A 22,334-nucleotide genomic window follows, 5' to 3' on the forward strand; every position below is an offset into this window, starting at 1 on the left:
ACAATAATGTATGGACAATTATACCGTTTCTACACTGACCATTTGGTATCCTTCCATGGATGGCATGGATAGCTATTCTCTCGCTAGTCACAGTCTTGCCAGCGTTCAATGCTACAGTTCGTGATCAAATTGTGCATAGTGACTTTACGTTTCAGTTGAAGCTAGAGCAGAAGCTAGTGTGCCAGAACCTTCGGAGATCATGTGGTTTTCAAGTCACTCTTCTACCCAGAAAGTCCTACTCAGTTTCCTAGTACGAATCATAACCGAGCTGAGTTGCAACCAATCCAGTTCAGCAACTGTCGGGTTGATCAATTTTGGCTCCAAATTTGACTACGTTCCTTCTCATCTGATGCAGCAGATCCCAACGGCTGTTTTCTTCAGCGCGAATCTCTACAGCAACTCCTCGCAACCTTTGTTGTTCAATGTTCCATTTGTGCTGTACACTTTTCTTTTGCCGCAGCTTCAATCGACATCCTATTCGATTCGTTCAAGTATTATGGAATTCCTGACAACGTTTAATCTTCTTGGAAAGGGAAAGAAAGTCATTATTGTGCTAGATCCGTATGAAGTGAAGCCGAGAGAGCGGGAAATATTGGCAAAAGTGGTCCTCGAATGCGGTGTAGTGAACGTAATCTATGTGATGCCGACGCCTCTGGGTATAAATATTGTGAGACTAGACTTCAAACTAAGAGAATTCATTTCTTTATCAGTGAGTGATAGTGCGGAGCAATTATTCCCAGAGCAATTACGAAATCTGTCAGGGATTCCGTATCGCGTAGCCTGTTCTCACTATCCTCCATTTACCTACCACGAAAATCATACGAGCCAGATTGTTGGAATCGATGTGGAATTTATCAATATGATTGCAAACCACCAGTCAACAGTTGTTGAATACCAGTATACACCGAGTTCATTAATAATCATTCAATTATATCAGAACAATTCAGTCGATTTTGCAACCCATCGCTTCACACAATATCCACAAGACAAACCATTTTCCGAACTGTATTTTCCTAACCACTATCGATACTGTTTGGCCGTTCCTAAAACCTATCATCGCATCTTTCACGAGCAGGTGATCTGGCCTTATGCCACCGATCTTTGGGTATTGATCATCGGATTGTGTAGTTTCTTTCTTTTCTATCGATTGGTACTTCAGATGGCCTTTAGTCAACATTTCCCTTCTGCATTCCGGATCATCAACACGCCACTACATCTTCTACGTATTCTATTGCTGTTCCTGCTTTCCGAGTACTACACCGCGATGCTAACAGCCAATCTCGGGCAATCAAATGTTCCCACCTACCCGAGAACACTGGACGCGTTTGCAAAATCAAAATTACCTCTTCTGGTTGGACAGGCAAAGAGTTTTCAATACATCATAGACCATCCAGAAATAGGAGCCCGTGTCATGGAGATTAATGCCTCACGCATCTATGATCCATCATGGGTGTCGTTGGTGCAGCTGTGTGAATTGTTTCCCTATACCATTGGTGCAACGACAAAAGCACTTGGGAAAGAGCTCGATCATTGGCATTATCATTTAATCAATGAACCTATTAAGTCGACAGTTGTTACGAGCCCTTTTCGCAAAACAAGTCCATTGTTACAACGCTTTCAGTTGTACATCACGCGACTATACGAGGCAGGAATATGGGATCATCTCGTACGCAAGTGGGCGCTTACCACTCGCGGAAGCCTAACATTCGATGAGAACGATTCTGCATTGCGACTAGAACACTTTGTACCAGTTTACATTGTTGGAGGTTACCTCTATTTATCTGCAGCTATCGTATTACTCTTGGAAATAATTGTACATAGAATTCAAACGAATGCTTAATGTGTGTTGATTTAAGATGTCTAAATGCATTTGGATTCATATATTTGAATAAAAAATTTGTTTGCGCGATTACTGAATCATTTACTGCGCAGCTTGTCTTTTTTTTCAATCTAAAGCATCCAATATGAGCCGGCAAACGATGATAAGATTCAATATTCATTATTCAATTGCAATGGCTCGATTTTCATTTTTGTTTCGATTGTGAGAGATTGTCAAACTGTAGTTAATCCTGTCGTTCATAATAAACTAGAATCTAAAGAAAATGAACAACTAAAGAATATTCATTTGGCAGCTTGGAATAATAAAACATGTGCAAGAAAATGAACCGATAATGAAAAAATTGTCCAAAAAGATTTTAATATAAAAATAAATGAATCCGAAGCCTCTGATTACTTTGCGCGAGCACACTAACATGTTTCCATAGAGTAAGATATGCCAGCCTCATTTCATTAATCTCTATATTTCGCTCAAACTTTCTACAGACCGAACCAGTATCATATCGAATCTTTCAATTGTAGATTATACAAATTATTGCAAATGAATTGGAATAAAATTTCTGTCCCCCACTATTGCATGCGCTGGGTGTACATGTAATCGCCCCGAACGGCTATGGTAGAGCATGACCTAATCTCATCGCCAAACGGCGCTTTTATTGAACTTCAGTACCCGCTGATCGTGTAACGAGATTACTGTCACATGTTGATTAATTTGGTCGTGTTAGTTTATGTTTGCCACCAGAAGAACAATTACCAAATCGGCCGTCCGCATTAGTGACCCAACACTCGAACAGGACAGTGGTTATCAATATGAAGACTCTCGGCCGTGTGTCGTTGGTGTTACTTGTCGCTGCTCTAGTGGAGTGTGCTCATAATTCATCGATTTGCGGCAAGCGCCAGCTTGATGAAACCACATTATTGCCGGAAGGTAAAACATTACCTGGCCAGATTCCATGGCACGTTTCCATCTACCGATATTCCGAATACATTTGTGTTGGATCGATCGTGTCTCCAAGATTAGTGATAACGTGTAAGAAAAACCCCTTTACTCTGTACTCTGTCCATAGTCGAATGTTGAACTGATGATCGTAGGTTTTTTCAGTTGCTCATATGTTGCATTTTTGGCCAGTGCCCTCGGCGTACCACTTCACGGTAGGCCTATATGATCTGGAGAACACGAATAACAGTATCAGTTATAATGTAGAGGAAGTCATCGTCCATCCGGAGTTTACGAAGATAACGTCGAGCAACGACATTGCTATGCTGCGCGCGGACAGTGACATATCATTTAATGAACCGACGAAAGTCCTTCCTATTTGTTTGCCAAACAACCAAGCAGTAAAGGGTAGCACCATGCAGGAGTTGCTGAACCAGAGAGGCATCCTTGTCGGCTGGGAGCATCCTGAGAACGTTCCATCGAGTAGCGTTTTGAAATGGAAAGCACTGACTGTAATCGATTTAGATAGCTGTCGAAGGAAGCTTCCCGAAAAGTTCCACTATGCGTTGGACAACGAAATCTTTTGTACCATTAGGCAGGACATTGGAGCGAACGTTTACCCGGGTGATGGTGGCGGTGGCTTAGCATTTTTCCGAGATGGCGTTTGGTATCTCCAAGGACTGTTCAGCTTTGCTCCCAACAAACTCTTGGACAACGGTAAAGTTGGCTTTGATCAAAGTGGCGTCTTTGGCTTCACCGATATCGCACGCTACATTACTTGGATTAATTTAAACAAATGAAAACGGACCAGCTTCGTCGCGCGATAAATTTTTAATGTATGTATTTTAATGTCAATTTTAAGTGAGAGCTGAAACAGAATATTATTCCATTTATTGCTTTTTCAATGAATAAATACCCGATTGTTAATATGCTTTTTGCATAACTAAATAAGGTACTATTTGCTCCATCCATTGCATTGCTCGTTCTTACTCACTATCATCGTATGCTCATATCATATCAACAACACCGTAACCATTGAAAAACACTATCGACAACGATTATGGATGTCAGAGGTTAACATCCGAAACTACCCGATTGGCCGACTGGTTTTGAGTCGAAAGTGTTGTCTACGTTATTGTTGTGACTGTGACCTGGCTTTGTGCTGATATGGCAAGCATGCTGCCCGTTATTCTCTCATACACCATACGATCGTCACAATCGTACGTAAGTCGAATGCGTAAAGGGTCTGATTCAAATGACCTCCTTGCTTCTTCTTTTAATTTGATAACAAATCAAGCAAAAATCCGTAAAGCCACACCAAACTTGAATTTCCGTCCAAGGTCATAAGATGATGTGTTTTTTATGGACTGTGTTTAGTATGACGAAACAGCAGCATTCCTAGGGTGAAGTAGCAAATCCGATCTTCTGGGTTGAATCTGCTACATTGCAATAAGATGAATCATGATTGTATCATCAACTGAAATGTTTTTTATTCAATCATTAGCTCCAATTTGTTCTCTTGGTTCCTTTTTAAGTTTTTCGGAAAAATACAAATGTCCTTAACATTGTCTAGAATCTGCAAATCGGAAGCGTTGAGTATATGAAAGAAATGAATGATTAACATACTAGCCATTGCTTAACGAGTTCATACGTCATTTGTTGTTTGCTTAACGATGTCGGCGCTATTGAGAACCAACGCAGAGTGTTTGCAGCATTCGAAGCAGGATTTTCAGATTTGTGTTACCGTTTACAAAGCGAGAAATCTGGCTGTGCTCAATAAGAACACGTTCGTGATGGTGTCCCTGAATGGCAAGTACAAGCGAACCAGGACAGCATATAAAACGCACTCACCGTACTTCAATGAGGTAAGGTTCAATGTAGACCGCCCTTGGTCCCATAATATCGCTCTGCAACGGTGTTGGCTTCGGTCTAGTATTTTAGTTTTGCTTTGCGAACCACGAAGGAAACGTTACTTGGTAAATGCATACATTTCGGGCTGCACTGCACGGCAATGTGTACTGCGATGAGCTCGTGTATCGGCGAGTTCAGCATTGATCTGAGAACAACCTGGCAACAAAACAGTGAGTTTACATTTTCGAATGGATGTTTAGATATGATGGATTTTTTTTAACACAACGTTGGATATTGCATTATTTACCAGATCATGGATTTTTTAAAAAGTGGATCCCCTTTGAACCCACCACAGCAGGCTCTTCGGCCAATGCTGCGCATGGTTTTCTCATGATTGATCTTTCCATACTAGCCGCTTATGAAAAACCTCGCCCGGTCATTTTCGATGACACCGATTATGACATGATTGAAAAGTGAGTTTTAACAGTGCGACAGCAAGAATGAGTAATATTTTATCATTCTCCAATTTTTAGAAATCTATTGTTACCTGGAGATTCGCACTCAATTCAACAACGAGTGCAGTTCAATTGCAGCGTATTTTGTGGCGAATTTGTTAACAGTTCATCGCACATGATAAGGATTTCTTATGCTGGAATCAATGTATGCTATTGAGGTATCAAATTTATTTTAATAGAAACATGGCTGTAACGATTTGAAATGCTTCTAGGGACGCACAAAAACCAGCTCGTATGGTAAAAGATGGCAGTGGAACGAGACAGTATTATTTGGTGGGAGGTTTCCCTCAGCAAATGAAAATATGCTGATTGAGCTTGTTACAGCCGACTGTTGCTCCACCACAGCGAAAGCATCGAAAAATATCAATTTTGCATCCATCTCGAAACGAATCGGTGGAATTGGTAAGTTTCATTGTCCACTCCACTGAGTCCACTGAGATTCTTATGCATTCACCATTGCCCCACAGATCATCTTCCGACAATTGGACCGTGTTGGCTTTACTTTTATTCAGGGCCACAAGATACTCAATATGTGGGAAAGCTATTTATATCGATAACTACGGATGTTACGACGGCTCTTGTTGTCGAATCCCGTAAAGCTCAAACCACTCCAATCTATGATACTATCAAACCATCAAATTACTACGAAGAAGAAACATTTAATTTTACCCTCTCCATCGTTAGCGTACACATTTTTCAAAACATAAATACACAAAACCTTTTGATGTATCTTGTGTGGGAAAGCAAGCGATCTAAGGCTGTGAAGGTGAAGATCAGCAAGTTTGCCAACGGGTGTGCCGCAGGCAGACTAAGCGCCATTGATGTTCAACTGACCGTTACCTTAAAGACACCCGATTATCGACACAAATACTTTCTATCCGCTGCAATTTTGAAAGTACAGAAGGGTGTAAAGTTGCTTACGGAAATGCTAAAGCTTAAAAACTTGAAACCAAATGGCGTTGCAGGGTATCGGCGGCTAGATGTTGCTGAGTATTTGAATGTTCTCGAGGCATCGTTCGGAAGTGCTATGCAAGCAGTCAGCCAAGGTATCTACAGAAAGCACACTAAATGGGACCAGCTATATAGAGACCATATCAAGGAACAACTGGTGAGCAGCACTCAGTGCTTGTCGAATTAATTCCCTCAATTCTAACCCTGTTCCTACCTTTGAAGCTAATCCTTAAAGAAAAGATAGTCAATTTGCATTCCCACCAGTTCAAAGATGGTGAGAATTCATCAATTCTGTTGGATGAACTGGAAGAAATTGCTAAACAACTTCATCTGCTTGCACAAAATGTATGGCACCTACATTAGGGAAGATACACATTATTTTCACATCCGGTTATCAAATCTAATGGTATCAATCCCATTCCGTGCAGGAACAAAATCGATTCCCAGACGTTTTACTACACATTTCCCGTCCCAGCAATTCATCACCCGATGCCATTTATCGTTTCGACGCTATCGAGCACCTGGTCCTACCAGCATTTGCCTCCGGCCTAGGCAGCAGTCAAAGCAGTAAACGGTGCACAATTCTCCCGAGATCCCTTGCGTGTACCCATTCGTGCCCGGGTCGTTGTGGTTGCATTTATGCAAAACTGGACTGTTTAATCTCGATTGAAACTGAACAGATCGTCCAGACAGTGAATCCGGCTGATAATCCAGTGATGGACGGTGTTGAGTGTGAAGCGCCGCGAATGAAACAAACAGAAGTCGATTGTAAGATTCATGTACAGCAAGGAAGATTATTCACCGCTTGCGATGAAGCGTACCTATCCGATATGAGGCTAACGATCCTGTTCGAAAACTATGATGCCAATTTCTCGGTATTACTTTGCAGAACATATAATTTTATATCCCTTTTTCTTTTGCTTAACACGATTTATTTTTTTCATACAGAGAATTGGAAACACTCTCACGCCTCGTTGGGATGAAATGATACAGATGCGAAACGTACCATTTGTTGCAGCAAAAGATGGGGCGAACGGTGGAGTTTATGAGCAGACATGCACTCTCATGTTGGTTCTTCACAGTAATTCTAAACAATCTGTAAGCAGGCTGTTTGGTTCCATTCGTTTACAATTCTAATCATGAGATAATGTAGCATTTTAAGGGACCTTTTGCTTTGGGTTGTCTGGAAACATCATTTATTCGTAATCAATTAATCGATGTTGAGTACACTGGAAGGGACTTTAGCCTAAATCCGTTGAATCATATTTTAAGATGGGTTCCGCTCTACAGCGGCGGTGCCCTAGTGGCTGAAATTCTCTCTTCAGCGATCGTTACGGAGGTGACTTGATATCATTGTTTTTATCAAGAACGTTACTACCATGGTAACCCTTCATATTTCTCGTCCCAGATTCCTAAAGAGCTAAGGACACAAACTGACGAATTTGAATGTTTCTCTACTAACGGCATACCGCAAGAGATTGCACCGCGACTCCAAACCTATACAATGTTGGTCCACTTCCAAGGACTTCGGCAAATACAGCGAAAACCCTTTGAATCTTTAAAACAACTGCGCGCCGTAGTAGCGATCGGGGATACGAGTATTGTGAGCGGTCTGTCTGGCAGGATTAACGGCTACAGTATGAATTTCCCAGGAGAAGTCGACAGCACATCAGTGGTGAGTGATAATTGATGATGTACCAATTAATCTCGCCTCGTATGTATTTGTGTTTTGCATATTCGATTCTGATCGATTAGGATCTTCCTCTTGAAACGTACTATTGGCCATCAATCATTGTTAAACTGATGGACTGCTCCAGTGCCAGGCAACAGAGAATGGTGGGAATAGCCATCATTAAGAATCCAAAGCAGTTCATTCAATCCGTAACATCAGCTTTTGCAAAGAATCTTCCGCGAGATGCTACAACAATCGATATGTCGGCGGTTGAAAACCGCCCCCTTGGTGCCCCTGGAGGCTTGGGCCTCGACACCACTTGGTGGAGCAAGTTCTACAAGAGTTTACAGCGCGATGAAACGGGGCCGTCATTAATGGTAAGTGCTGATAAAAGACACCCTCCCACATTGACTCTTTATGTTCTTTTTTGTAGATATTTGATAGAGAGCTCGAGAATGTTGGTAAGTTTTCTGCATTCAAGGATTGGAGTCATAGCTTTGCACTGCAAAAAGTCAAACACTCCGCTCGCCCAGAGCCTTCTCCCGATCTTTACGCGATAATGAAGTGTAAGATATCGCTGATACCCACCGATGGAACAGTAGGGTAAGTACAGCATCTGCAGCATAACTTGTGATCTCCTTCCTCACACATCGATACTTGTAGATTCAAACCACCGACCATGATGGCATCGTCTGCGGTCACAAGCATCGTAGTTGTGGTGTACGTAGTCCAAGCATTAAACCTTACTTCGCGCGACATCATGTCCGATTCGGATGCGTACATTTTCCTTTCATTTGGTGACCAGTGCGTTCGCGATCGGGCTTACTACGTTCCCAACCAAGCATCCCCCGTGTTTGGACGCCGTTTCGAGTTGAAGGGAACACTTCCAAGGTTAGCATCCTAGTCTTATCGCCAGTCCTCAGGAACTATTATTTAATCCGTCATTCGCAGGGATCAAATGCTAAAGCTTTCCATCTATGACCGTGATTACGCCACACCGGACGATCTCATCGGCAGTACGTACATCGATATCGAGGATCGCCACCACAGCCAGCACCGGCCAGGTTTTGGGCTACCGAAGGTGTACAACACCGTCGGCCACAACCAGTGGCGACACCAGCAGAAACCATCTCAAATGCTGAAAGCCTACCTTTGCCAACACAACCTTCCGGAGCCGGTGATCGATGGGGATAGGATTGTTATCGGTTCGATCGAGCTAAAGGCCACCGAACTGGATCCGTATGAATCGCAGGTGGAGCAGCTGTGCCTACTGGCATTACGCAACCTAGAACGCATTCCCGGTGGACACTGCTTGACACCGGAGCACGTCGAAACGCGTTCACTGTATCATCCGTCCCGAGGTGGCATCGAGCAGGGCAAAGTTCAGCTGTGGGTCGAGGTGTACGAACCGAACGAACCGCATCCACGCCCACTCGATATCACACCCCAGCCACCCCAACCGTACGAACTGCGGCTAATCGTTTGGAACACGGCGGCCGTAGTGTTGGAGGAGCGGAACATCTTCGGCACCGAGATGAGTGACATCTACGTCAAGTGGTTAGTATATCGGAGAAGCACCCCATTCACCTATCGATATCAATGTTCCTCCTCCCCAGTACCTTTCCTTCATACTTTTCTCTCTTCCGATTCCAGCTGGCTGCAAGAGTTAGCGGAAGCCCAACGCACCGACGTTCATTATCGGTCACTCACCGGAGAGGGCAACTTCAACTGGCGCATGATATTTCCGTTTCGCTACTCACCCGCCGACGGTATGGTAAGGATCAAGGACGAGCCACCGCCAGGAGCCGCGTAACGGGCAACGGGCAACTTTCATAATTAATATTTGATTACACCCCCCCCCCCTCCCCCGCACTATAGATGGTGATCCGCCGGAAAAAGGCCTTCTACGAGCAATTCGATACCGAGCTGAAGTTTCCACCGGTGCTGACGGTGCAAATTTGGGATAATGATTCCTTTTCGGCGGATGACTTTCTCGGGACGCTCGAGCTCAACCTGGCACGGTTACCGGTGCCGGCCCGGACTGCCGATCGGTGCGGTAAACCACCACCTTCCCGCCAAGGCCTATCATTGCCACGATCGGCAAGGAACGACGGCAATCGGGAACGTTTCATCAACCTTTTCGATCGGGAGCAGCAGCACCAGTCAGTACGAGGATGGTTCCCGCTGTACGGACATCACGTTCGCCGGCGGTCCAGCGAAAGTCGCAGACAGCGGATGGCACCGCCGACTGCCGGCACGCGTAACGATGACAACACGCCACGTGGTATCACAATGACGGTACGGGCATCATTTTGCTGCGTATTTCTCCACCCAGCAGAAGTTCTTTGTGCTGAGTTTTGAAGGAGCACGTTTAATGAGAATTAATTTACGGTTTCTCCTTCTTCCCCATTTCCTCTGCTCTCCGGTTGTGCACCAATTTGGTCCTCTTCATATCGCGCGGGTTCATTGCCTTGCAACGTGCGTCCACTCGACGATAAAAGGGAAAAATCGAGCTGGAACTGGAGTTGCTGAGCCAGCAGGAGGCCAGCCAGAGCCCGTGCGGTATGGGCCGCAAGTCACCGCAACAGCTTCCCGAACCAGCGTAAGTTGACCCTCGGTGATGTTTTCCCCTGGGACGATCGGTGGCCTCGGCCGGATTGAGATGCCGCCGGTCTGGTGTCGTCATCGATGTTGATGAAACCGTACGATGCTGCTGTGTTGGCGCTGCACGTCAGCAGTAGCAGAGCGACCACACCCTCGCACGCACCAAAATGGCGCCAAAAGCTGTTTAACCGATTTATGGACACCAAAAGCACTGGCTTTATCTTGTTTTGCATGGCTTCACTGGCCACTCGATGCCATGGTGGGCAGTAGTCGCCCTTTTTAGGGTGCTTTTGCTTTAACCTTCGCCACATAAAATTGATCTTATGATAGCGCGCGTATCATCTTATCCGCGGCGTAGCATCGGCGATGCCTGGAAATGGAACGCAAACAGGCAGCGTTGTCTAAATCATTTCGCACTCCAACCGAGAGTAGGCCGTAAACAATCGGAAAGTGTTTTGCTGTTAGCAGCAGCAGCAGCAGCAGCGGCGGCAGCACCACAACCATCCCCCCGGGGCCATCGATCGGAACCATTAAGCACCTCGCGATTCGCGGTTGTTGCCATTTATGATTGTTTGTGTTTATTTGATTATCCACTGTCCACGAATCAAACACATCACTTCCCCTATTTTCTTTTCTTTCGCCCCCTCACAGAAGGCCGGAAATATCGTTCCACTGGTTGCAACAACCGGGGAAAACATTCCAGAGGTTGCTGTGGCCACGGGTCCGCAAATCGGCGCTCTACGTCGGTGCCATCGTCGCCATCGTTTTGCTGCTGTACGGCCTACTGGTCAATCTGCCGTCTCTGCTGTTGTTTCCCGCATCCTCAAGGTCGTCGACGATTGTGGTCAACGAGTCCAGAGCGTCTGTCTTGTCGGCTCAGCAGCAAGCAGAAGCTGCCCCAAATCGTTAGCCGATCAACCCATCGTCACCGAATTAAGTAATGCTGATGACGTAGCAGAATGCCTGGGAATGCCGGAATTGAGGATGATGACGTTTTTTTTCCATCCTCTGCACCCCAAATGTTTAAACTATCTACTTAGCTCTCCCTGTAACGCTCGGTAGTTTTGAATGAAGTAACGCAACAGCCGAGCAGAATCACTTCCGGGTATCGAGTTCCACAAACAACGTCCGTTTACCGACAGTCTGCTTGGCGGTTGGGAAATGTAGAAGGTGCCAAGGCCAGACTAGGATCTAACGCCAGGTACCAGACATCGTGTGCCCAATCATCATCCATTAACAACAACCAGTTTGGTGAAGTTACGCGGTTCGCTGACAGCTTACGGGATTCACGAGGTGCGCAGACCGAGTGACTTGACACATCCAACGCTCCCTAGGACAAGCATGATTCGAGCCAAAGCTCATCCTCGTTTTCACCCCGAGACCCATTAATGTAATGACCGATTAAGATCGGGGCTCGTCGTGCCCACGGGGGAACGCTTGACCGCTCACAATGCGATTACACGTGTCCTGGGAACGGGGTGGAGCCCTGGGGTGGGATTTGTTTCGGGAGTGTTCAGTGTCCCGAAACATAGCGACAGGTTTATGCGTTTATTATGGCAACACTAAACCATAATAATCAAGAAATTTGCAGGATCTTGCAGAAGGAAAGGCAAACTATCAACACTTCCTGCTCAGTAACGCGTCATCAGTAGTGTGCGCGTAAGGGTATCAACAAATGCTCATTTCATCGGTCAACGTTTCTTCGGTCATCAAGGCTGGCGCAGTCAAGGAAGCGACAAGTGAAGCCATATTTCATTATAAATGCTAATCACTCACTAGCCTCGCCGCTGCGTACTTCTCTTGCTGGGTGCCGTTTGGTGCTGCTGCACGCAGGACGTTGTTATCGCAATCATTAATTCTATGCACTCCATACGGACCAAATCGGTCATCGGGGAGTCACGCGCGCCCGACCGGAGTCCAATGATTTTCGAAGCAACAGGCAGTACGACGATTATACTCCAAAGGACACACACAAACATAAATACACGGCACGCCTAGGGACGGAAATGGCCTCCAGTGGATGGTCTGGCAGGACGCACTCTTGCTGTCTGCCTGACAATCGAATTCCATGTTTGGCTTTTCGGAAAAGTTGATCATAAAACAAGACACGAAGAGGGACGACGTTATCGCCAAGGAATGGTAGTGTTGGAACCTGAGTCTATAGGTCCCGGTCCCGTCATTTACTGGCAATCGGTCTCGGCTGGCTTCTCGTATGTATGGCGCTTGTTTGTTTTCCGCCGTATCTGTGGGTGTGTCGGAACTAGCAGACTGGGGCGAACAGAGGTTGGTGGAGGCTTTCCACATTTCCATCATTTCTACGCACGCCGCACGTCACTGGCAAAGGGGAAAGGGGTGTTGGAGATGGTTGGAGGAGTATGGATGTAATAGCGCGCCAGGCGGCCAAGACTGCCATTTTCTCGCCTCGTTCAAATCATTTGCTTAATTTAACTCGTTCCGTCGGTGCACCATCGCCATCAGTGTTCCGTCGACCGTTGAGCGAAGCGTACGCTCGTGAGTGATCCGTTTTGGGACGGGAAAGTTTTCTGGTTGCTGGCCACTACTTCCGGCTGCTGGACTGGGCATTGTGTTCAACGATATTCAACAACGGTTGCTGCAGTCGCGCACACGGTATAAATCGTACAGCGTTGGATATTTTGTGCTTGCCGCCTGTGCTAACGAACTGTGAGGATGATCTAAACTGTGCAGCAAATGTTCTATAAAAGTTTGAAAAGGCAACGGAATTTCTCCATCATTTTTTAAACGCGCGCATTCGTCTGTGAATCTATTGTTGAAAGCAGCAGTGCAACGTCCAACCTCCTTTTCGGTGCAATTACAAAGTGATCATCGTCGGTGCCTCGTTTGGATTATCCTGGCTAGAAATTGGTTGAAATATTGTGTGACCGATGCGAAGTGAATTGAAAAGTGTTAATAAAACTTAATACAGCATACCGACTTGGTAAGCTTATTTGCATGTTCAACACCGTTTGGTGACGTTTGCACTGTTACAGCTAGTTTCTCTGTTATGAAAAAAGTATACTTCGTAACATTTTAATAAATTTTTAAAATAATGTGAAAAGTACCTTATTTACTGTAGCTATAAATTTCATTGGTTGATTAAATCTGCTTTGGCTGAGAATAGATACTGTAAGTTATATGGCAAGAGGGTTGAATTTCTTAAAATGTCTAGTGAAATAAAAAAGAAAGTACGGAACTTATGTGCAAGTAGCGAAACATATAGCTCGTTGCAATTATTATGGAACCTAAAAGCCTTAAAATTTTGTAACAAAGTTTCCTGGTTGTTAGTTCCGGTTAATTTATCTGCTTCGCCACAATTTGAAAGCCATCTTTTTCACACAATATGGTCGAATATGACTCATTCCTCATTAACAACCACTATCCGTATCGAAAAAGAAAGTATCAAAGTAATACTGCAAAATGTAAGGAACATTCTCTTTATTGCCTACCACTTTTAACACGTTGTAACTCATTACTAAGTAGAACAACAAACAAACAATAAATCACTTTTGTTACTGCGATATGCCACCTAGATCACGAGTGTAAAATTTGATAGCCAGAGAGAGCACTAAAAGCGTCTACCGAAATGAAATAATTATTTGCTTTTTCCTCAACCTGAGCTTCCAGAACAACGGGCAGTTAGTATGCAGTTTACATAACTATAAACAAAACTATAAAGATGTTATATGATTAGTCCCCTTTGCTGCTGGTTACAGTTGTGCCTAGCTAAGTTTTTTCTTTCTAATATCTGTACCAAGTTGATTACTAAGTTGCTGAGAATGAAGAGTACACGATTCTACTAAGATAAACTAATTCTTCAACGTAAAACGTATGTATTATTGCCTAGAGAATAATCACGTATGATTAATGCGAAGAAAACGGTATGAACTCCATAAAAGGAATATGCCTTTGAATTTGTCATGCAGGTCGAAAGAAAAGTGTAAATAAATTTAAAGAAAATTAAGGTCATTGGAATGAAATTATTAAACATTTGATGCCATCCCGAGATGCACTTCGAAAAGCTTGGTAGTAGTAGGAGTAATCAATCGATCATTGAATTAGTAGGGGTAATAAATTAATTGGTCATCAATTAATCAATTAATTTGATGACGTTAGTCATTGTTTTTCTTAGTAATAGGCCCGGGACAAAAAAATATGATGTCCTTTTATCACTTAAAAGAAAGTTAGACACAACATCCTTGAAAGCAGATATTCTTTGCCAAACATAGACATTTTGCCAAGACGACATCTCCAATGGTTTCCTCCAATACTATATTAATTCTGTAATCCTTGGTAACCCCAGAAACTAGTCATTGGCGTTAGGCCAAGGTTATTGCCGATGGAAACTCCCTTTAGAGCTTTGCCAAAATTGTTAAATAAAGCATTTCCTTTCGAATTGACGCATTGATTTACTTCCCCCTTTTTCTTCCCAATCTAATTCCTCGTTCCAGCTTCACCGGTAGCTCCCATGTAATGCCCATTGGAACCGACCATCATGCCGACGCCACTCTATCTGATCCATAGCCCCCGGTCGGTGCGATCAGAAACGGAGCAAAATCTGGCTGCGTTCGATGGTAACCAACGCGAGGACGATCTGCATCAAACCAAAGCACTAAAAGTATGCTTCTTTGGCCGGTTTCCTTTTGGTTTCATGCTAGCAGGCGCCTAGTGAACGCTTGTTTTTAATTTCATTATTCTTTTATTCCCAGGACTGGCTGCTGGCCAGACTGAGACTCCCGTCGGCCCATTTAATGCCAAACTCGAAGGTCCACCAAATCGGTGGCCACGATAACAATGAGCTGCAGGCCATACTGACGCAGCCCGCCGAGGCGGAAGTTTGTCTTCTCAGCGATAGCCCGTACCGTATACTGAGGGTAAGTAGCGTTCAAAGTAAGCTTTGCGAGAGGCACATCACCTTCGATGCTGGGCTGCGTTTCGAAGTCTATTGCCATTTAAATCAGAATAATGGAAAGGCCTTGAAAAGTGCAGCTACGCACCCTCAACGCTTACATTGATTACCTTCAATCTCCCCCGAAGGGAGACGGGATAGTGTGTTTGGGATTTTCCATCAAATTCCACCCCAAGGACTGCATAAAAGAGCAGCAGTACAGCCCATTCGTCCAGCTCCATACGATCGCGTGAGCATCGTAAACGAGATTGAAGAGCAAAATAAACTAATCCCCGTATGTACTGACATGACGTGCTTCAATCCTTTGATGGAGACACGCAGATAGAAGATGTCACTCCTGGGGAGAGAGGAATCCGATCACGCCAGTCAGATCCAGCTCACCCTGGGGACCAAGGAGAACACGGAACGCTGGGTGCATTTGTGGGATTTTTTAGAATTAAATTTTCCCACCCGCCCGGGTTTCCTCCCATCGCATAAACCCTAATGGCCATTGCGACCGGTTGCATGCCAAACCAATGTTTCCGTGTCGTTGCGTTCGCCGAAAGCGCAATTTTCAACCCCAAAAGCCCAGAGACCCTCCGAGAATCACGGTAGCCTCGTCGTGTCGGCTGATAGGGAAGGTGGTGGTTGTGGTGGTGGTGGTAATGTTGACTCTTTGGTTCGAAACCCATAAACCATCAAGTTAGATGGCTCACGCTGCTCATTTTGTGCTCACCGGCGCACCAGGTTGGGGTTTTCAATAACGGTTGCATCGTCGTTGTCGTCGTCGTCGTCATCGTCGGTCGCTGGCTCGGTCGGAACGCTCTCTTACTTTCTCTCTTTCTTTCTTTCTCTCTCTCTCTCTCTCTCTCTCTCTCTCTCTCTCTCTCTCTCTCGCTCTCTTGGTCGGCATCTTACAACCGATATCTGCTCTCAGCATCCTTCGCCGTAATATCAATCTTTAGGCGACGTCTTAGGCTATATAACATCGGTTGTAAAGCGTGGCGAAACCGTCAGTCTATCAGCGGTCGCGGTCACAATCGGTTTCAGGAATTTGTCCAGAGTAACGGATCTTCTCGATATCGCTTAGTGTTGTGGACGGTAGCGCGTTTGAAACGCCTTGCATCGAGCGCAATTTCTGCTATCAAGACAATTTTTCGTTTTTGTTGCACTTCCGGTAGAATTTCCATCTCGAATAAAGGGAGAACCACTCAACGCCAACTTTCAATTAGTGATTAGTGATCGGAAAAGCCTTCAGTTCAGTTTGGTGTTCTTATGATAAAGTTAGATCAATCATGAAGAGTCTTCAGCTGTCCTACAAACAACGTCCTAAGCGCAAATCGCGCGTAAAGTGAGGGAATACTAAGGGTGTGGTTGTATTAGCATCCTCACCTGGTGGTGCTGCTTCACGCATCGAGCTCGGGAGTCTGGACATTGACGTGGTCAATCCTCCTTCCCTCCCTAAACCCATAATCTTGAACAACAGCTTAAGAGATTTGGTTGTGTTCTGTGTTCATTTGAGGCTCACACTGGACCTGACACCTGGTTGCCAGTGATTGGTGCTGCGATGTGGTGGTGGTTGCGGCAATAAAAAGTTGCTACCCCTCATATATGGCCGTAGGCCATAAGCTGCCCCTCCTTCTCGGCATTTACTACTAAGGTGGCTTAACTCACACCGATGGAAATTTAATTTTCATTTTGACAGTTCCGTTGACGAGATAAACAATAATTTTATTACATTCAAGTGGGATTGAGAGAAAGCGAAGCAGCGACGGTATGCTGCTTGAGTGAGAACGATTAACGCGAAACAATATCCGAAAGGAAGTGAATGAAAGCTTTCGAAGAAACGCAAAAAGCTATCCAACAATGTCGCCCGCTTAGTATACTATCCATTGTGTCTCTTTGCATATTTTTGTTAGAGCAATTAGTGCAAACAGCATTCTATCGTTTCCGCGTATACGCGTTCGCATACCGACAGAAACCAATATTCGCATTTTCTAACTGTCTTTATTACGCTCGCGTTCCCGTGGAATGTGGGCAATTTTAATCTGCCTTCAGCAATACTCGGAAATACCGCTTGAAACAGCATGTTCCTTACATGTTCCGATATCTTAAAGATCTGCGCAGCACTCTCCGTGGAATGGCGCTTTAATCAAATTGACCCGACTCTTCTTGTAAGAAACACTTGGACAGACGGGACAAAACAAACAGCGAGCACCATTAAGCGGGCGCCCGGCTATGCGTGTGGGTGCTACGTTTGCAATTCCGTTCGCCGATAAACTCTTTGGGTTGTGAGGATATTGCCTGATAGCAAATCAATTAGTGTTGATTAATTAAATTGTCGAAGAAGATTTTTTCTGTTCCAGCGTGAGACAATAGATCATTTTCTGTGTGTGCTGTGAGTGTTAGCCTCTAGAAATAGAATCGTCGATAAGCTGGGCCAGTGGAAGACATTGTTCATCGAATTGCTTTTACATTCTTCCTTCCTTACTTGAACGGATTCTCTCTTGTGTTGCGTGTGAGTGGATGTATTTGTGTGTGTGACTTGCACGAACATGATCAGAACGAAAAGACCACAGTGTAAGATGGCTGCGTTAACCAGCATCATATGAGGGAAAGTTCATCCTAGTTCCAACGAGACACAGCAAAGAATCGTAACGAAAAAATCAACAGAAGGTCAACGGAAGATCAACGGAAGATACTGCAAGATTTGAGAAGGTGCAACTACTCGCTCAATGCTAACCAGTGCTATGTATACACGGAAATCACTCAGACAGATGTGGCACAGCTGCTCGAAGCGCAACGGATTCAGCATCGCGACGCCACTGAAAATCCCCGTCAACTGGAGCCGGGTCCTTCGTTTGCAGGGCACGGTGCGCCCGAATGCCGAAGAGTTCCTGCAGGTTCGCTATTGCTTCGATACTTTCTCTCTATCGCCTTAATGATTCGATTTGTGTGGATGATTTATAGCAGCAGCAGCAGCAACAGCACGCGCCACGTGATGATGGAGGCGCCCAGTCATTCACTGTTTCGTTCGTTTCTCCGCGACTTGAAGCGTTTCCGGAGGCAATCTTTAACCTTCTCCACATTCGAGATTCATGAAAAACAAGGAATTGAGAGGAAAATCGTATTCGCAACATTATTCAATATACTTAATGTTTGCACTAACTTCGTCATGACTAATCGATGCCAATCATCGATGATGTGTCTGTATCGTCTGATCGGAGTTAGTCATGCCCGGCATAACCATCCGCGGCGGACCATCGCCATATGACTCTCTTATTTGCGCTGGCACGTATCACTCCCCCGTGACCGATCGACCGTAAATTGCATCACTTTTTGCCTCGACACCGTAGATGGTACACGAGGGTTGCTTTCTAGAAAGCTCTCCATCCGATGGCGTCTGTCTAGGGTTATCATCGCGATATGCTACCAATTAGCTTGATACATGTGTCTGTCGCGTGAAATGGGTGTGCCACACCGTTTGCGTTACTATTTGTGTCACATAAATATGTGATAATCGACTCGCTAGCGGAGCTAGCCGCTGGTGACTGCCGCATGCCACCGCCAATAATATGCTAATCGGACGTTCGCCTTGTTTGTGTGATGTGTGAACCTTCGCACGATAGCGTCCGGACGATGCACGCCAGTAGTTTTGTGAATTCCGGCCCGTTGGGTTCGGTAGGAGGTATGGCTGGATTTTCTGAAAAGTGGAAAACAATACAAAACAGTATCCTGCACGTGTGGTCACCCCGGTCCGGTCTTCGATGGGTTGAGGTGGTGAACAGTACCGTGAACGCACTTTGGGTTTTCTTCATGGTCAGTTGCAGTTTTAGCAAGTGTGGTATTGCTAAATGTGTTAACATATAATGGTTTATCTTAATTAAAGCGCATTTGTATAAGACTTATTTACAATGATTTATGGATTAGACAAACTCGGTTCGTATCTCGTAGAAATCCCGTTCTCGTAGAAATAGGTTTTGACTAAATCTGACACTTAGTTCATTTTGTTAATGGTATTCCACTTTACAATAGTTTGTCGTGTAATGTCAAAGATGGATGCCCTGCGATAGCAAAACAGTTTTTCCGAATCGGAATATGAAGTGAGAGCGCTAACTTAACATTTAAAATCATTATTAATCATCTCGTATATCTTTGATAGTACTAAGTTGATTAACTTAAACATTAACTAATCGCTAGATCTACGTGAAACAAGAAAGCGTTCACACCAAGTGTTCAACTTATAATTTCTATCGATGATTTTTTTTAGGTAAAAAGATACTATAATTAAAGGAAAATAATATAAAAGAAACTATAATATAAAGGAAAAACATTTAACGCTACCTCTGAAATTATAATTACCCAAAGTTCAACCGGACAGCTACTGTACAACAAAATTGTTAAAATCAATTAAATTGCTGTCAACGTTTATTGTTGAGTTCGTTGGTGGTTTTGCTGATTTACGTTAGTCGTTAACACCATGCAAAGCCGCAAGGTCAACCTCTGGTGCAGAAATCAATTATAATCTACTGATTGAAAATTATTAAGCACAAAAGAAAATTGTACTTAGTGTATATGAAATGAAGGACTTGACATTAAAATCGTTTGACAAATCATACATTTTTCGCACTACTGGAGCTGGAATAATGGGCCCGTCGCTACATAAAATCCTTGAAGCAACTGGAGCTGCTGCTACGAAGTGCCATTAGGTGCTTCTAACTGTTAGGGCTTGTTCACAGAAAAGTTTGAGGACGATTCAAATTGTTTATCTGTTGTTTAGGTGTTATCAAAATGATACCAACCCCGTTTAATCTCAGCCGAAAAGATGCTCTTTCATTATCGATTTAATATATTTTTCACAAGAAATCAGTCCCCATCGAATATTCTCTGATGGTTTCTTCTTTCCACGAATGGTCCGGTTCTCATCAATCGAATTTCGCTGAAAAAAATTGTCCGATTCATTCCATTCGTTTAGTGTTCTCTCTGGTGCCCTCTGGAAAACCTCTCTGAACCACATTTTACCGGCAATAGGCGTGAATAAGCAATAGACATTAGCATTAGTGAAGCTGGTCCGTTATATTGCTGATAACTGATACAATATTGATCACAACTACAGAGCAATCAATGGATTTAAAAAACTAATAATATTTATGTGCCTAAAATAGTAAATGGACTCTTCCTCGCGGATTTCTTATCTATCGCTCTGATCGCGGCCGCGTGAATAGGAAGTTTATTACAATCCCGACTGATTTTCCACCTTCTTCCTGCGCTCTCCCCGCCCCCTCGGGGGTCCATTTCACAGGCAGCCGAGTCCGGAAATCTGGACGAATTCATCCGTCTGTACGAGGCGGACAACAACCGGCTAGCGGTCAAGGATAGCAAGGGAAGAACGGCCACCCACCAGGCGGCGGCCCGGAACCGTGTCAACATACTTGCCTTCATCCACCAGCAGGGCGGAAACGTGAACGCACAGGATATGATTGGCAACACGCCGCTCCACACGGCGGTCGAGAACGATTCACTGGATGCGGTCGAGTTTCTGCTAAAGATGTAAGTATTGACCAGCGGTTTGGTGGGTGTGTCGAGTGGTCGACCTGCTTCCGCTAAGCAGCAGCAGTTCACTAACTTTAGAATTTTGGGAACGCATTGCACGGAGCGAGAAATTAAATTGAGCGTAGCTTGTGCTGGTGGTTATTTCGAAAAGTTTGCTCACCTTCCTTTTCCGTGAATTCCGTTTTCGTAAATTTCCTATCACTGACGAAAGCTCCCACTCTTCGCCGGTGTTTAGCGTAGTAAATAGCAAAATACTCTCTCTCTCGACGTCGTGACTGTGTTCGTTGAAGTGCGCAATCCCTCATTCCCATTTCCCTTTAATTAACTTCTTTTGCGAGATTTGGTCTTTTGGTAAACAAGATGCATGGTGCAAAACAACTTACAAGGAACCTCAAACAAACACATCATTAAACATACCTGCGGGAGGACAACAGAGAGAGAGAGAGACGACGACGAGGACGAGGGCGTTAGAATGGAACCAAAAAGAGATGTTTTGTGAATCAGGATTACATTTCCGTTTTCTTGCTGCCGCAATTCTGTTTTGCACACTCTAAACTTCCAACACGCGCGCTCATCCGGCAGCAGATGCTTCATTTTCCGTTCGCTGAAATCCTAGGAAATCCCTGAAATGTCACTCGTTAGGGCAGAGAATTCCGTCGTAATTTGCAAACTCAATATGCAATCGAGCGACAATTAGAAGTTGAGAAGCGGCACTGAAAGCGAGACTTATTAGCTTACAAAACCGCCCAATTACGACGATGTGACAACAGTATCAGTTAGCTTCCATATCCACTTTTGTTGCCCACTTTTTGTCCCCAGTCCGGTGGCCACGAACATTCTGAACGAGAAGAAGCTGGCACCCGTGCATCTGGCCACCGAGCAGAACAAGGTCAGTGCGCTGCAGGTAATGGGTAAGTATCGTGAGGTCATTGACATACAGCAGGGTGGTGAGCACGGTCGAACAGCCCTCCATCTGGCAGCCATCTACGACAACGAAGAGTGTGCCCGGATTCTGGTAAGCTGCTGCGGTGACGCACTAACCCTGGTGTGGATCATGGCCCCCTTTGGCTTAAACTGTCCTCTACAGATCTCCGAGTTCGGTGCGTGTCCACGGAAGCCGTGCAACAACGGGTACTATCCGATCCACGAGGCAGCCAAGAACGCGAGCTCGAAGACGATGGAGGTGTTCTTCCAGTGGGGCGAATCGAAGGGCTGCACGCGCGAGGAGATGATCTCGTTCTACGACTCGGAGGGTAACGTGCCGCTCCATTCGGCCGTCCATGGTGGCGATATTAAGGCGGTCGAGTTGTGCCTTAAATCGGGTGCCAAAATCTCCACTCAGCAGCACGACCTGTCGACACCGGTGCACCTGGCCGCCGCCCAGGGTGCCATCGAGATCGTGAAGCTCATGTTCCGCATGCAGCCGCTGGAGAAGCGCATCAGCCTGAACTGTACCGACATCCAGAAGATGACACCGTTGCACTGTGCCGCCATGTTCGACCATCCGGAGAT

At 44.9% G+C, this 22,334-nt stretch overlaps 3 protein-coding genes across 5 annotated transcripts in view; all 3 read left to right on the plus strand.

Moving 5' to 3' along the window:
- The window catches only part of LOC125955547 (uncharacterized), a 4,468-nt gene extending 2,628 nt beyond the window's left edge, over nt 1-1,840 (plus strand). Inside the window, exon 2 of the mRNA XM_049686680.1 lies at nt 1,160-1,840. Coding sequence (XP_049542637.1) covers nt 1,160-1,840 — 681 coding nt within the window. The remainder of the gene's footprint in view (nt 1-1,159) is intronic.
- A 2,793-nt stretch (nt 1,841-4,633) lies between these two features.
- On the plus strand, nt 4,634-11,276 carry LOC125955548 (myoferlin). The gene is made up of 11 exons (XM_049686682.1): nt 4,634-4,638; nt 7,363-7,429; nt 7,499-7,765; nt 7,846-8,139; nt 8,196-8,365; nt 8,426-8,653; nt 8,714-9,319; nt 9,416-9,536; nt 9,641-10,060; nt 10,264-10,364; nt 11,018-11,276. The coding sequence occupies exons 1-11, from the start codon at nt 4,634-4,636 to the stop codon at nt 11,274-11,276; spliced, it is 2,538 nt and encodes an 845-aa protein (XP_049542639.1).
- A 1,618-nt stretch (nt 11,277-12,894) lies between these two features.
- LOC125954022 (transient receptor potential cation channel subfamily A member 1) overlaps nt 12,895-22,334 on the plus strand; it is a 15,364-nt gene continuing 5,924 nt past the window's right edge. For 2 of the 3 annotated variants that reach the window (XM_049683964.1, XM_049683965.1), the window contains exons 1-4: nt 17,683-18,172; nt 20,572-20,819; nt 21,642-21,837; nt 21,910-22,334. The exon at nt 21,910-22,334 is cut by the window's right edge and continues 682 nt beyond it. In XM_049683964.1, the coding sequence (XP_049539921.1) occupies nt 18,005-18,172; nt 20,572-20,819; nt 21,642-21,837; nt 21,910-22,334 (1,037 nt within the window). In that variant the 5' untranslated portion in view covers nt 17,683-18,004. Of the gene's footprint in view, nt 13,323-14,832; nt 15,000-15,090; nt 15,256-17,682; nt 18,173-20,571; nt 20,820-21,641; nt 21,838-21,909 lie in introns of those variants that run through there. The other variant, XM_049683966.1, reaches the window with a different exon arrangement.

Source organism: Anopheles darlingi, chromosome 3 (genome assembly GCF_943734745.1).
Source record: "Anopheles darlingi chromosome 3, idAnoDarlMG_H_01, whole genome shotgun sequence".
NCBI lineage: Eukaryota > Metazoa > Arthropoda > Insecta > Diptera > Culicidae > Anopheles > Anopheles darlingi.